Below are 12,764 nucleotides of genomic sequence, written 5' to 3' on the forward strand. Positions count from 1 at the left end.
TGTCCCTGCCTCTTCATTTTTCCTCACCTCCCTCTTATCCATCCCCTGCTCAGCTGTCAAACTGTTTTTTCCTAGTCTAACCATTTTCTTACAGGCCTTTACCCCCACTTCCATCAAATTAATGAGTCCCTATTGCCTCCTGGGTCAAGTATAAAACCCTCTACTTGGTTTGTAAAGGCCTTCAGAGCCTGGCTCCTCTCTGTGCCTTATCAGGCTTCTTATACTTCTCTTGATGTATGCCACAACTCTTACAAGAGGAAATGTTCTCCTACATCACCTCTGGCTCCCACTTCCCTGGTTTTCTGTAAGACCTATTTCAAATCCCACTTAATAGAAAAGAACTTTCTTGGTTCTATTCAAAGCTGTTGGCACCTTCCCACCCTAACCTTCAATTTACACTGTATCACATAAGCACATAGGTTTTTTTCTTTTTTTGTCATGTCTTGCCATTTGAATCTGAGCTTCTTAAGGATAGGGACAGTTTTTGACTCTCTTTGTATCCTTAGTAGTTAGCCTTCCATATAATAGGGACTTAATAGATGCTTGCTGATTGACTAAGAAGGATCCTAGACTCTACTTTTCCTAGGAGTATATGAGACATCATATGACTATATGTCATATCTCACTACTATCTGTGAGTTTCAGCAGAGGCAGGCACTGCCTTTTGATTAGGCTTTGTAACTATCCTATTGGAATGCTCTCTGCAAACAGAAAGTGATTAATAAATGTTTATTGGGGGGTGGCTAGGTGGCACAGTGGATAGAGCACGGGCCTTGGAGTCAGGAATACCTGGGTTCAAATCTGACCTCAGACACTTAATAATTGCCTAGCTATGTGGCCTTGGGCAAGCCGCTTAACCCCACTGCCTTGAAAAATCTAAAAAAAAATAAAAATAAATGTTTATTGAGTGACCAAATGAGTGAATGAATGAATAAATAAATGAACGAGTTGGGCATAAACCAAGGCTAGAATATCTTGACCCAGAGTGTGAACTGTACATCCTGGGACAGTGAGGCAGACACTAGAGCTGGAATTTCCTGAGCCTTTATCAAGTACTCTTCTAGCTGGAACAGGTATGTGTTAGGGTCCAGCTCAGGACTCCTTTGTCCTCAGCTGTTTCCCCACTGTTTGGTCCCCAGTTCCCCAAAAAAGTCAAACCAGTCAGAATATCTGAAACTTTATCCAAGAACAGCAGGGAAGAGAGGCATCTTTACAAAGAAGGCTCCAGGATAGTCCACACCATGAGCCTGGGCTAAGGAGAGGACGGCACATGTGGAGGAGCAAGGCTGGGACTTGGCTTGAGAGTGGGCTGAGGAACATTAACCATTCATAGCAACGGTCTGGTGATCGCAGGCTAGGGCAGCCAAAGAGTTAGTGGGAAACCTGTGATCAGAGGGGATCCTTTCTGCTGAGCCACAGTGGTTTCTGGAGGAGGGAATGAGGGCAGAAGCATGGGGACCCAGGAATGAACAACACTCCCTATGGGGCTGAGCGTAGCCTTGCTCAGGCATTTGTTGGTGGTACTAGGAAGGACATGGTGGCTCCAGGGCTGGCTTCAAGGTCTCAGTCCATGTACCATTGTGCCTATGACTCTCTCTGTCTCTGGCTCCTTCCATGATCAGGAACGTGGCCCTGTCCAAGGTCTTTACATATGTTCCCTCTGGGACTTATTCCAGGCTCTGCCAGGGATTCCGTCACAGTCTTGGAAACCAGGCTTACTCTGTTGGGTCTCACAGGTGGCGCTTCATGTGTAAGGCGAGGTGGTCCGAACGGGAGAAGGCCCGTGAACATAGTTGGCACTGGAAAGGGCGCTGTCCAGTATGCTTCCGGTAGTGCCTGGTCAACTCATCAGAACGGGCAAACTTCCAGCCACAGTCCTCCCAGGAGCAAGCATAAGGCTTCTCTCCTGGAGTGGGAAGGAGGCAGATCTACCCTTAGTAGGAGTTGGGAGGGGAATCCAAAAACCTCCCTTAAAACCACATCTCTTTGTCACCATTACCAAGGAGCTAGATACCCAGTTAGATAAGCCTACCTAGAAGAGAGGTCTGGGTACCTTGTCAATCTGCCTACATACCTGTTGTTCCCTCCCCTTTCCAGTTTCAGAGAACCCATAGCCTTCTGCTTAGGTACTAATAAACAATGTTAGTGATCTCTGGACATGAAGACATCACCCCCTCCCCCAAGTGTTTCAGTGATCATCAAGGTACAGAGAGCATTAGCATGAACCAATGACATCATTTGCCAGTGACCCCAAAGGAACAAACTTGATATTTCCAGGGATTATCTCTGACCCACCCTTAATGCAAGGCCCATCCAAAAATGCCTTAAGTAAAGGGATCTCAAGAGAACAATCATGAACCTCAGCTCCTCCATCAGAGCCCCCCTTCCTCAGCTCCAGACTAGTCGCTTACCTGTGTGGGTTCTTAGATGGGCCTTGAGGTGGGAACTCTTGGTGTAAGTCTTTCCACAGCCTGGATGACCACAGGTGTGGGCTGCCTGGCGCTTCCGGGTCCACGATCGACGACTCCGCTTAGGTCTAGTGGCCTCATCCTCTGGTTCAGGTGTTGCTGGGGGAGCCAGGAAGGCCATGGGCCCTGGCCCAGGGCTGGAACTTGGTCCAGGCTCTCTTCGATAGAGCTGGAACCGGGCTTGGTAGTGAGGGGTTGGGTAGAAGGCAGAGTATGTTCCCAACAACCCATAGGGAGTCATCACTGGAGCTGTGGGCCCTGTATATCCAGCCCCAGGCTGAGGGAAGTTGCTCCCTCCTTCCCTAAGGCAGGAGGCTGAGAATGGGGGTAGCCCTGTTTGGGCTTTGAGACCAGAGCTAGGGCCTAGGGGCAAAGGGGTTGTTCCAAAGGGCATTGCCTCAGTGGTCAGGGGCCGAGGTGCTGAGTAGCCCCAGTTGGGGTGCTCTTTAGGATCTTGGAGCTCAGCCATAAAACTAGGACCCTCAGGAAATAGGCCACAGGGATGAGCTAGACAGAGCTCAGGTGCTGCCCCAGGCCCTGGTCCTGCCCCTGGTCCTGGACCTGACTCTGATCCTGGTCCCGGTCCTGGGCCAGGGAAGTTGGTGAGGAAGAAATCTAGATCCCAGCAGGGGTCATCCCCCTCTACCCCTCTGTCCCCTTCAACTTGCTCAGGCCAGGGTCCTGGGTCCTGATGTTCCTGTTTCATCTGGTAGGGCCAGTGACTGGCACCTTGGAGCTCCACATCCTGAGTTTCATCTATTTGCCACCACTATCAGAGAAAGAAAAGATGAGATAGAGTCAGGGTACCCCATCCCTACTCAGAAGAGAATTTTGGGGATTTTATTAAACGGTTTGCCCTACTAGTCTAGAAAATGGGGTCAGACCTGGAGGTCTGGAAAGAAAGGGTTTCATTTTGTTTTTCCCCCTTTGCACCCCAACCACCAACCTGTGAAAGAGAGCATTCCTGGGCCCCAGGACTGGAGGTAGCAGATAAGACTGTTATCTAGTCCTGCATATTGAGATGGTAAGGGGGATGGGGGAGCTGAGGACACATGGAGCTCAAGCTGGCGGGAAGTCCCAGGCTGTGCCTTGGTTTCCCACTTGGGACCTTGGGGTCTTTTTCCTCCTTCCTCCTCCCTTCCCCTGGAAGCTGGTTCAAGGAGAGGTTAAAGCCTTGTATAAGCACACTTGGCCACACATACTGTCCTTATAGTCAGTTAAGCATACCCCCAAATCAAAAGGGTGATGGTATTTTTTGATCTCCCTCTCTCTCTGACTGTGTGAACCACATCCCACTTAACTTGGGGCCTCAGTTTCCCCATGGTCCTGTGCTGTTGTTTTCTTTCCCTCTCAGGTTCCTGGACCAAACCAAACCCAAACTAGGTTCCCAAGCCCTCAGACCAGCCTTACGGCAAGACCCCAGTAGCCCTCTTCCATTCCCACCCCCTAGAAATAACCCGCTTTCCACCTTGTGGCTCCTGGTCTGTGTTTCTTGCAGGTGTCCCAGCCCCAGGCTGGCCAGATTGCTGATCGACGGCAAGGAAAGCTCTGCCATTGAGACCATTGCAGCAGCCAACTTTCGGTCCCCCAAAGTTCAGCTTTCCTTGAGCCCGTCTCACATTTAGCTCCATCTGGATAGAGGCTCTGAGGGCTTTGGGATCCCTACAGTTCTGCCTACAGATGATTGGCTGAGGCTGGAGACTGATAAGGTTGGGGGGGGGAGCCCCAGGGTCACTATTTCTGGAGACAAACATATCAGTTGCTGGGGCTCATGGCTTTCAACTACCTTCTTCAACTCCTCCTCCCCAACCCCCCCTGCCCCAGTCACTCCCTGCTCTGTCCACTGCCCAGAGACCAAACCTAAACCCATTCTAAGGAGCCTCCCCACACACAAACAACTTAAAAATCTAAACCCATATCAAGACTTGCCCCACTCCAGATTTGTGCCTCGTCCGGGGATGGCTTCATACCTAGTATCTAAGACCTAAGACTCCCAGGTCAAGTTCTAGAGCAAAGAACTAAACCCAGAACCATACCCTAAGCCACAGACTCCTTAGTTCTCCAGATTCAGAGATCCCTGAGACCCAGACTCCAAATGCCTACCTAGCCTATGTACACACTTTAGACCAAGACAGAGGACTCCCATAGATACAAGGAAACAGGATCCTTCATTTCTCATGCCCAAGATTCCTTAGATCTAGGATCTCTTGTGATGGACCTTCTGGGGCCAGAGGTTAGAACCATGCTGAAGCAAGGAGGAAGATTGGGTAGGGAGCTTGGGAGAAAGCCCAAAGGAATATTACCAAAGTCTTGCCTCATTCAACCTCTATGTGCCCCCCAGAAATGAATGGGTCAGAAAAGGGAGGTGGAAGTTAGGAGAGATCAGAGTTAGGTGTTTCCTTCCAAGCCCTAGACCTTATCAGAGCTGAGGGAAGGAGCTCCTGGACTCTGGGTCTTACCCTTAGCCCTCTTGGACTACAGGTTCCCTAGGACAGGACTGGACCTCCCTTCTCTATGTCCCTTTTGCTATATGATGCACTTATACAAATGAAATGCCAAAGAAAGCCTTCTCCAGGGAGCTTGCCTAGAGTATGAAAACCAAGTGGGTGATTCAAGGCTCTACTCCAACTGGTCCATGTCTGAGACTGTGTGTTCATGCATGATGTGGGGGAGGGGAACCCCCTCAGGGACAGAAACTTAAAAACAGGTGCAGGTTCCTCTGTCGCCCTGGGGAGAGGGGGGTGGGGCAACACCTACCCACTCCTAACCCTTGCCTCTTTATCTTGTCTCTCAGCTGGGCCTGAAGAGCTGGACGGTTGAGTCTGGATGCCCTGCTATCAGCACTTAGCCAGACCGGTGATTCTGATTACATTGAGGGGCCACACAGAGAGATCAGCAGGTGTGGCCAGACTGGGCTGGGAGTGGGAGCAGAAGGGGAAGCTGACCTTTCACCCCCTGCCCTACCACCCTTCCTGCCCCAGGGTGGGGTTTGTTCCAGAAAGTCCCATCCCCGGTCCTGTCCCTTCAATGACCCCTCTGACCCCCTCACCCCAACCAGAGAAGCACCCAAGTAGAGAGCACAGTATGCACATGCAGCAAAGACAGTAGGCATGAGCCCACCAGCCAAGAGCCCAGGCTAGGGGGAAAGACCCTGAGGTAAAGACTCCTCTCTCTGCAAAACCCTGCCCATCTCAGGGCCCCAGTTTCCCCATTTGTAAAATGAAGGGATTGTATTAGAGAGCAATGGTGTCAAATTTGAATAGAAACAGGAGCCACTAATCTGTATGGGCAGCAGATTGACTTAGTTTTTAAATGTCATGTTATTTATATTTCATTGTATTTTTTATTTATTTTGTCAAATATTTCTTAATTACATTTTAAACTGGTTAAACCACACTCTGGAGCACGGGCCAGACTAGGGATTGGACACCTCTGGAACAGCAGATCAGATCTTAAAGCTTTTTAGATCTAGGCCTCCAAATCCCTTGTGCTGGGGATACAAAAGAGGGAGACACTGCTTCCCTCTCAGGGAGCTTATGGGGGTTGTCATGATACAAATACATAATTACATGCAGTTACACCCAATCATATACAGCCAGAATGTATTCATATTAGTCGCCCACAAAGACAATTGTATCCAAACATAACAACCTCACATTCCCAGTCACAGTCACACCCATAAAGATTACAGATTTCCACACTTATCATCACATGCAAATACAGATACACAATCTTACATCCAATTATATAGTCAATAATAATGATGATGATGATGATGATGATAATAATAATAATAAATCTAGCTGGCATTTATGAAGTACACCTACTATAGCAAAGGTACATCTTCCCCACCGTTTCCATATGTATTCCCTACAATGGTTTCACTTTACTGTCAAACAATTTGGAATAATATCTCTGTTCTCACTTTCTCCCATTCCTCATCACTTATTTTTCAACCCCTTGCAATCTGAATATAGGCCCTAAATTCAACTGAAACCATTCCCTTCAAGGTTACCAATGATCTCTTTTTTTAAAATTTAAGGCCCATGGGAATAAGTGACTTGACCAATGTCACAAAGCTAGGTAATTATTAAGGGAGATCAGATTTGAACTCAGGTCTTCTAACTCCAGGGCTGGTGCTCTGTCTTCTCCACCACCTAGCTGCCTCCAATGATCTCTTTTTTTTATTTTTAGGTTTTTTCAAGGCAAACGGGGTTAAGTGGCTTGTCCAAGGCCACACAGCTAGGTAATTATTAAGTGTCTGAGACTGGATTTGAACCCAAGTACTCCTGACTCCAGGGCCGGTGCTTTATCCACTATGCCACCTAGCCACCCCCCTCCCAATGATCTCTTAACTGTTCACTCTGATGGCCTAGTCTCAATCCTTATCCTTCCTGACTTCCTTGCAGTGGGTGACTGCTCCCTCATTCTATATATTCTTTCTTCTCCAAGTTTTTTCCAATATTGCCTCCTCTTTCTTCTCTCCTTATTGTTTAACTCATTCTCTTTCCTATATTATCAATCATCATGCCTTGACCCCTTATTGTGGGAGTTTACCAGTTGGATTCTCTATACACATTGTTTTGGACATACTCTTATGCCTTCGAATATCAATTCTATGCACATGATTAAAAGGAGACTGTGGGGTTACAGGGGAAAAAGTGTTACATTCAAGGCAATTAGATGGTACAGTGGATACAGCATTAACTCTGGAATCAGGAGGACCTGAGTTCAAATCTGGCCTCAGACACTTAATGCTTACTTGACTGTGTGACCCTGGACAAGTCACTTAACCCCATTGCCTTGCAAAAATTCAAAATAAAATTTTTTTTTTAAAGTGTTGCACTTAGGATGATTCTCCATTGTATCACTTAACTGCTTATTTCTGTCAATCAGTTAATGTTAGGGTTTGGGGGGGGTTGCATTTTCTTTCTTATTTATTCTTTCAAATATTTCCCAATTGCATGTAAATTTTTTTAAAAAATTTATTTATTTAAAGCACTGGGGTTAAGTGGCTTGTCCAAGGTCACACAGCTAGGCAATTATTAAGTGTCTGAGGTTGGATTTGAACTCAGGTCCTCCTGACTTCAAGGCCAGTGCTCTATCCATTGCACCACCTAGTTGCCCAGTATGTAAAATTTTTTTAACAATTTAAAAATTCTGAGTCACAAATTCCTTCCCTTTCATCCTTTTCCCCTTCTTGGGAAGGCAAGCTATTATGTGAAGTCATGCAAAACTTATTTTCATACTAACCATTCAGTAAACATTTGTTTAAATTCTTACAATGTGTTGAGTGCTAGAGATACAAAGGAAGGAAATATAGAGGAAAGATTCAAAGGAAAATATGGTACCTCCCTTTCTGGAGCTCAAAGTTTAAGGAAGGTGGGATAGAGACAGCCAATTTGGCACCATGATCCTATGATTCCCAAATCCAAATATGTACCTGTATCCATAGCCAGAGTTCTCCTGAACCCCAGTTAAACACCAACTTCCACTTCAATGTCTCCTAGGTTTCCCGAATTCAACAAATCTCAAACAAAACCTTTAACCTTCCTCTGTTAAGCCTGACCCTCCTCTGAACTTCCTATTTCTGCTGAGGGTACCACAACCCTCCAAACTACTAGGTTCATAACTTTAGATGCATCCTAGACCTCTCACTCACTATCAGCGCTCCTTATCACCATCCCCATGACTTCTCTCACATCTGTCCTCATTGCTCTGCTCGATCAAGCACCACCTTGGTTAAGACCGTTATCATTTTTGGCTCAGTCTATTTCAATATTCTCCTCCTTGTCAGAACCTGTAACTAGGGCAAAGCAACAGGGGCTTTTTCCCAGGGCTCTGACATATGCAGGGGAATTATTCCTCCAGTCTTTTTTGCTTGCACTCCAGTCTCCAGACCTAGTCCATCCCCTGCAAATCCCATCATTGTGTCATTCCTGTTTTAGGCTACCTGCCCTCTGCTCCCTTCTAGGCTTGAGGATCCTGGGCTTTGAGATATAAGATGAGTTCTCTGGGATATAATTTATCTTTTTTCCTGGAACAACTGCAACCTCTGTGCCATCACTTTCTTTTCACAAATGAATTCACTCCAGGTGCAAGCATTCTTGGTTGGTTAATGAAGCAATATTGTACTATGATCAATTGGGAATGACTTAGCTGTTTTCAGTAATGGAAGGATCCAAGACAATTCTGAAGGATTTACAATGAAAAATGATATCTGCCTCAGAGAAAGAACTGATGGATTCTGAATGCAGATTAAAGCATACTTTTAAAACTTAATTTTTATTGCTTTCTTTTGGTTTGGTTTGTAGGTTTTTTCACAACATGACTAATATGGAAATATGTTTTGCATGACTAGACATGTATAACCTATATAAAACTGCATGTCTTCTCAAGGAGGAAGTAAGGAAAGGAGGAACAGAATTTGGACCACAACATTTTAAAAAGCAAATACTAAAATGGTTTTTATATGTAATTAGGAAAAAATAAAATATTAAATTGAAAAAAGAGAAGTGTTCCTGGTGATAACTCTGCTTATTGGTGTCCTGGCTTCCAGGCTCCCCCTGCTTCAATCCATCCATCCATCCTCTCTATATAACTATCACATTCTTTCTAAGTTTCATTTCTGACATTTCCTTGCTCAGTTCAATTCAGCAGGCATCTATTAAATTCCTGCTCTGCATAAAGCACTCTGGTAGCTACTGCAAATGCCAAAAAAGAAAAAAAGGAAACCCAGTCTCTGCCTTCCAAGAGCTTCCATTCCATTCCAAGAATAAGAAAACAATATAAACCAATCCATTAACAAGCATTAATTAAGCATCTCGTGTATCCTAGGCAGTGGCAGTGACAAAACTGAAAGGGGTTTAGAGTCAAAGACCTTAGAGGCTATAAGGACAGAATGTGTACCCAAAAGGCACTATGAAATCACCTGAAGAGGGAGGGAACCCTAAGCTGGGAGGAGTCAGGAAATTCAGTTTAATTCAAAAGACATTAGGGACCTACAAAGGTACTAAGGCTACAAAGACAAAAATGAAATAGCACTTACCTTCTAAGAGCTTACATTCTACCTAAAGAATCCCTTAGAAAACTGAAAAACAATTTTTACGACAAATGTTTCCGATAAAGGCACCATTCTCAAATATATAGAGAACTGAGTCAAATTTATAAGAATATAAGTCATTCTCCAGTTGATAAATAGTCAAAGGATATGAGCAAGCAGTTTTAAGTTGAAGAAATCATAGCTATCTTTAATCATTTGAAAAAGTCCTCTAAATCACTATTGATTAGAGAAATGCAACTTAAAATAACTCTGAGGTAGCACCTCATGCCTATCAGATTGGCTAATATGACAGAAAAGAAAAATGATCAATGTTGGAGAAGCTGTGGAAAAAGTGGAACACAAATACATTATTGGTGGAGTTGTGAACTGATCCAACTATTTTGGAAAGCAATTTGGAACTGTGTTCAAAGTGCAATCATACTATTCATACCCTTCGATTCAGCAATATCACTACTAGGTCTGTATCTTAAAGGGATCATTAAAATAAAGGAAAAGGAGCCACATGTACAAAAATATGTATAGCAGCTATTTTTGTGGTAAAAAATTAGAAATTGTCCATCAACTGGGAATGGTTGAACAAACTGTGGTGTACAAAGGTAATGGAATACTATTGTGCTAGAAGAGATGATGTGCTAAAAGATTTCAGAAAACCCTGGAACCTGAAGTGAGCAGAATGGCATTCTACACAGTAACAGTGTGATGATCAACTATGATAACATTAGTTCTTTTCAATAATAAAATGATCCAAGACAATTCCAAAATTTCCTGATGGAAAATACTAAATACATACAGAGAAATTACTTTGGAGTCTGACCACAAATTGAAGCCTATTATTTTAACTTTTTTCATGTTTTTGTCTTTACTTTCTTGTGTTTTTTTCCTTTTATTCTGATTTTTCTTCCACAGTATTATTCATGTGGAAATATGTTTTACATGATTATACATGTCATAACCTAAATCAGATTGCTTGCTGTCTTGGGGAAGGGGAAGGGAAAGGAGGGAGGGAGAAAAATTTGCAATTCAAATCTTACAAAAAATAAATGTTGAAAACTCTCTTTACATGTAATTGAAAAAACACTATAAACACCCCACTGTCTTGGGAAGGGAGATAGGACAGAGGGAGGGAGGGAGGGAGGGAGGGAGGGAGGGAAGGAGAAAAATTTGAAATTCAAAGTCTTTTTTGTTGTTTTTGCAAGGCAATGGGGTTAAATGACTTGCCCAAGGTCACACAGCTAGGTAACTATTAAAGTGCCTGAGGTCAAATTTGAACTCAGGTCCTCCTGTCTACAGGGCCAGTGCTCTATCCAACTGAGCCAACTTAGCTGCCCCAGAATTCTAAATCTTATAAAATATAAATGTTGGAAAAAATGAATGTAGAAAACTATCTTTACATATAATGGGGGGGGAAACCATTTACATAAAAATAAATCAAATTAACCAATAAAAAAATTAAGTGTGCTTTATTTAACGTGCTCCTCCAAATACTCTCATTGGCTAACAATGCCACAAGGATGGTGCTGAATTTGAGAATTTTTCAAGTCATTATTAATGAAGTCTGTAGGAATGTGGCAATGAGCTAATCACAGAATCAGAGCATTTTCTGAGTAGAGTCCTCTTTGGAGGTAAGCCCTAAACTGAGACTTGAGACAAGGCTAGAATAGGCCATGATGGGGACTTTCATGGAATATACACTTGCCCAGGTCAGTCAGTCCTCTTGGGGATCTACCAGAGAAGAGTTGTCCCTGGCTATCTTGGGCCATATCCCAGTGGAAGGGGAGATATATCTTCTTGTCTCCTGTTCTTGAAGCTCCAGCACAGCTTGAGGCAGGGGCAGGGATGGGGTGGAAGTGAGGAAACTGCCTGGTTCCCTCTCTGGAGCACCAATCCAGGAAGGAGAGGAAAGGGGAGGAATATGTTTACGGGAGTAAGGGTGAGAGACCTTTTCTCCATGGCAGGGAGCATTTGATGACATCTCCCTTTTGACACATACTGGCTGTGTGACTAAGCCTGGATGGGATATTTAATTTCTCAGTGCCCCAGGTTTCTCTGTTTTGCAGAGCAAATGTTCATCTGTACTGCCCTATTTTACTATAACAAATTTTTGTTACAAACAGGATGGGGGCAGTATTGAGAAGTGACAGCTATGCTTCTTTTTTTTTTTAATATTAATAAACTTAAAAAAAACAAAGAGGAAAATTGAAGCAAGAGAGAATAGTAACAACCAGAGAGATCAGGGAAGGTTTCTTGAGGAAGGTGGCTTCTCAAGTTGAGCCTTGAAGACAAGAACTCTGAAAAATAGACATTTGGAGGAAAGACTTTTTAGCCGTAGAACCCAGAAACTGCCTGTGCAAATGTAGGATGGTAGGAGATGAAGTGTGTAGTAAAAGGAATTTCTAATTGTCCTATTTGGCCAGAAAGAAGAGCCTGTGAAGAAGTACAACATGAAATAAAGCTGGGGAGGTAGAGGAGAACCAGATTGCTAATAGTAGCCTGAGAAGTTTCATTTTTATCTTAAAGAAACTGGGCATCCCCTACAGAGTTTTTGGAAGTAATTCCTTCTGTAACTAATGGAGAGAATGTGGAGTAGATTATAGAGCTATATTCCCCTGAAAAGGAACTGAGTGTTCCTTATAACAATGAAATCATAGTTGAGTTCCCCTATATCTATTTTTTCCTGCCTTATTCCCCAGGGATGTATTGTAAGCCAGCTTTCAGAGATCTCTGCAGAAGTCCATTATAAATACAACATATATTTAAAGAGGAAAGGTATTAATAAAAAAAAGGAGGGGGCAGTATCATTTTTTTTAGTTTTTTTGTCAAGGCAAATGGAGTTAAGTGGCTTGCCCAAGGCCACACAACTAGGTAATTATTAAGTGTCTGAGGCCAGATTTGAATTCAGGTACTCTTGACTCACTGTGCCACTGATTTCTGATCTTTTAATATTGTTCAGTCATGTCCAATTCTCTGTGACTCCAATAAGGGTTTTCTTGGCAAAGATACTGAAGTAGTTTGCCATTTCCTACTCCAATCCATTTTACAGATGAGGAAACTGAGGCAATCAAGGTTAATTGAGTCATCCAGGGTCACACAGTCAGTATGTGTTGACTTACCCAGGTTTTCCTGTCTTTGAGGCTAACTCTTTATCCATTATGCCACATTGCCTTTGAGTAGGCAAATCTGAATAAGTTCAGCCTGTCTAATGAATTACTCTTGTGCATAGAAAAGGCACTGTC

The 12,764-nt window shown here is 43.8% G+C and overlaps 1 protein-coding gene and 1 long non-coding RNA gene across 2 annotated transcripts; one reads left to right on the forward strand and one right to left on the reverse strand.

Annotated features, from left to right (window-relative positions):
• Positions 1-1,161: 1,161 nt before the first annotated feature.
• On the reverse strand, positions 1,162-4,148 carry KLF1 (KLF transcription factor 1). The gene is made up of 3 exons (XM_074203519.1): positions 3,937-4,148; positions 2,412-3,237; positions 1,162-1,906 (listed from the first exon to the last, which is right to left on the reverse strand). The coding sequence occupies exons 1-3, from the start codon at positions 4,030-4,032 to the stop codon at positions 1,731-1,733; spliced, it is 1,098 nt and encodes a 365-aa protein (XP_074059620.1). The 5' UTR covers positions 4,033-4,148; the 3' UTR covers positions 1,162-1,730.
• LOC141500385 (uncharacterized) lies at positions 1,937-8,947 on the forward strand. Its single transcript, XR_012471916.1, has 3 exons — positions 1,937-4,177; positions 5,263-5,367; positions 8,783-8,947. It is a non-coding gene; the product is annotated as an uncharacterized LOC141500385 (long non-coding RNA).
• Positions 8,948-12,764: the final 3,817 nt, after the last annotated feature.

This window comes from Macrotis lagotis, chromosome X, assembly GCF_037893015.1.
Source record: "Macrotis lagotis isolate mMagLag1 chromosome X, bilby.v1.9.chrom.fasta, whole genome shotgun sequence".
In the NCBI taxonomy this organism is placed as follows: Eukaryota; Metazoa; Chordata; class Mammalia; order Peramelemorphia; family Peramelidae; genus Macrotis; species Macrotis lagotis.

Excerpts from the sequence above, each read along its gene's own strand:
- KLF1 (XM_074203519.1), bottom strand. The coding sequence starts at position 4,032 with ATGGTCTCAATGGCAGAGCTTTCCTTGCCGTCGATCAGCAATCTGGCC. Across the intron at positions 3,238-3,936 it reads CACAGACCAGGAGCCACAAG|TGGTGGCAAATAGATGAAAC; the intron begins GTGGAAAGCGGG and ends TTTCTCTGATAG. Across the intron at positions 1,907-2,411 it reads CCATCTAAGAACCCACACAG|GAGAGAAGCCTTATGCTTGC; the intron begins GTAAGCGACTAG and ends TTCCCACTCCAG.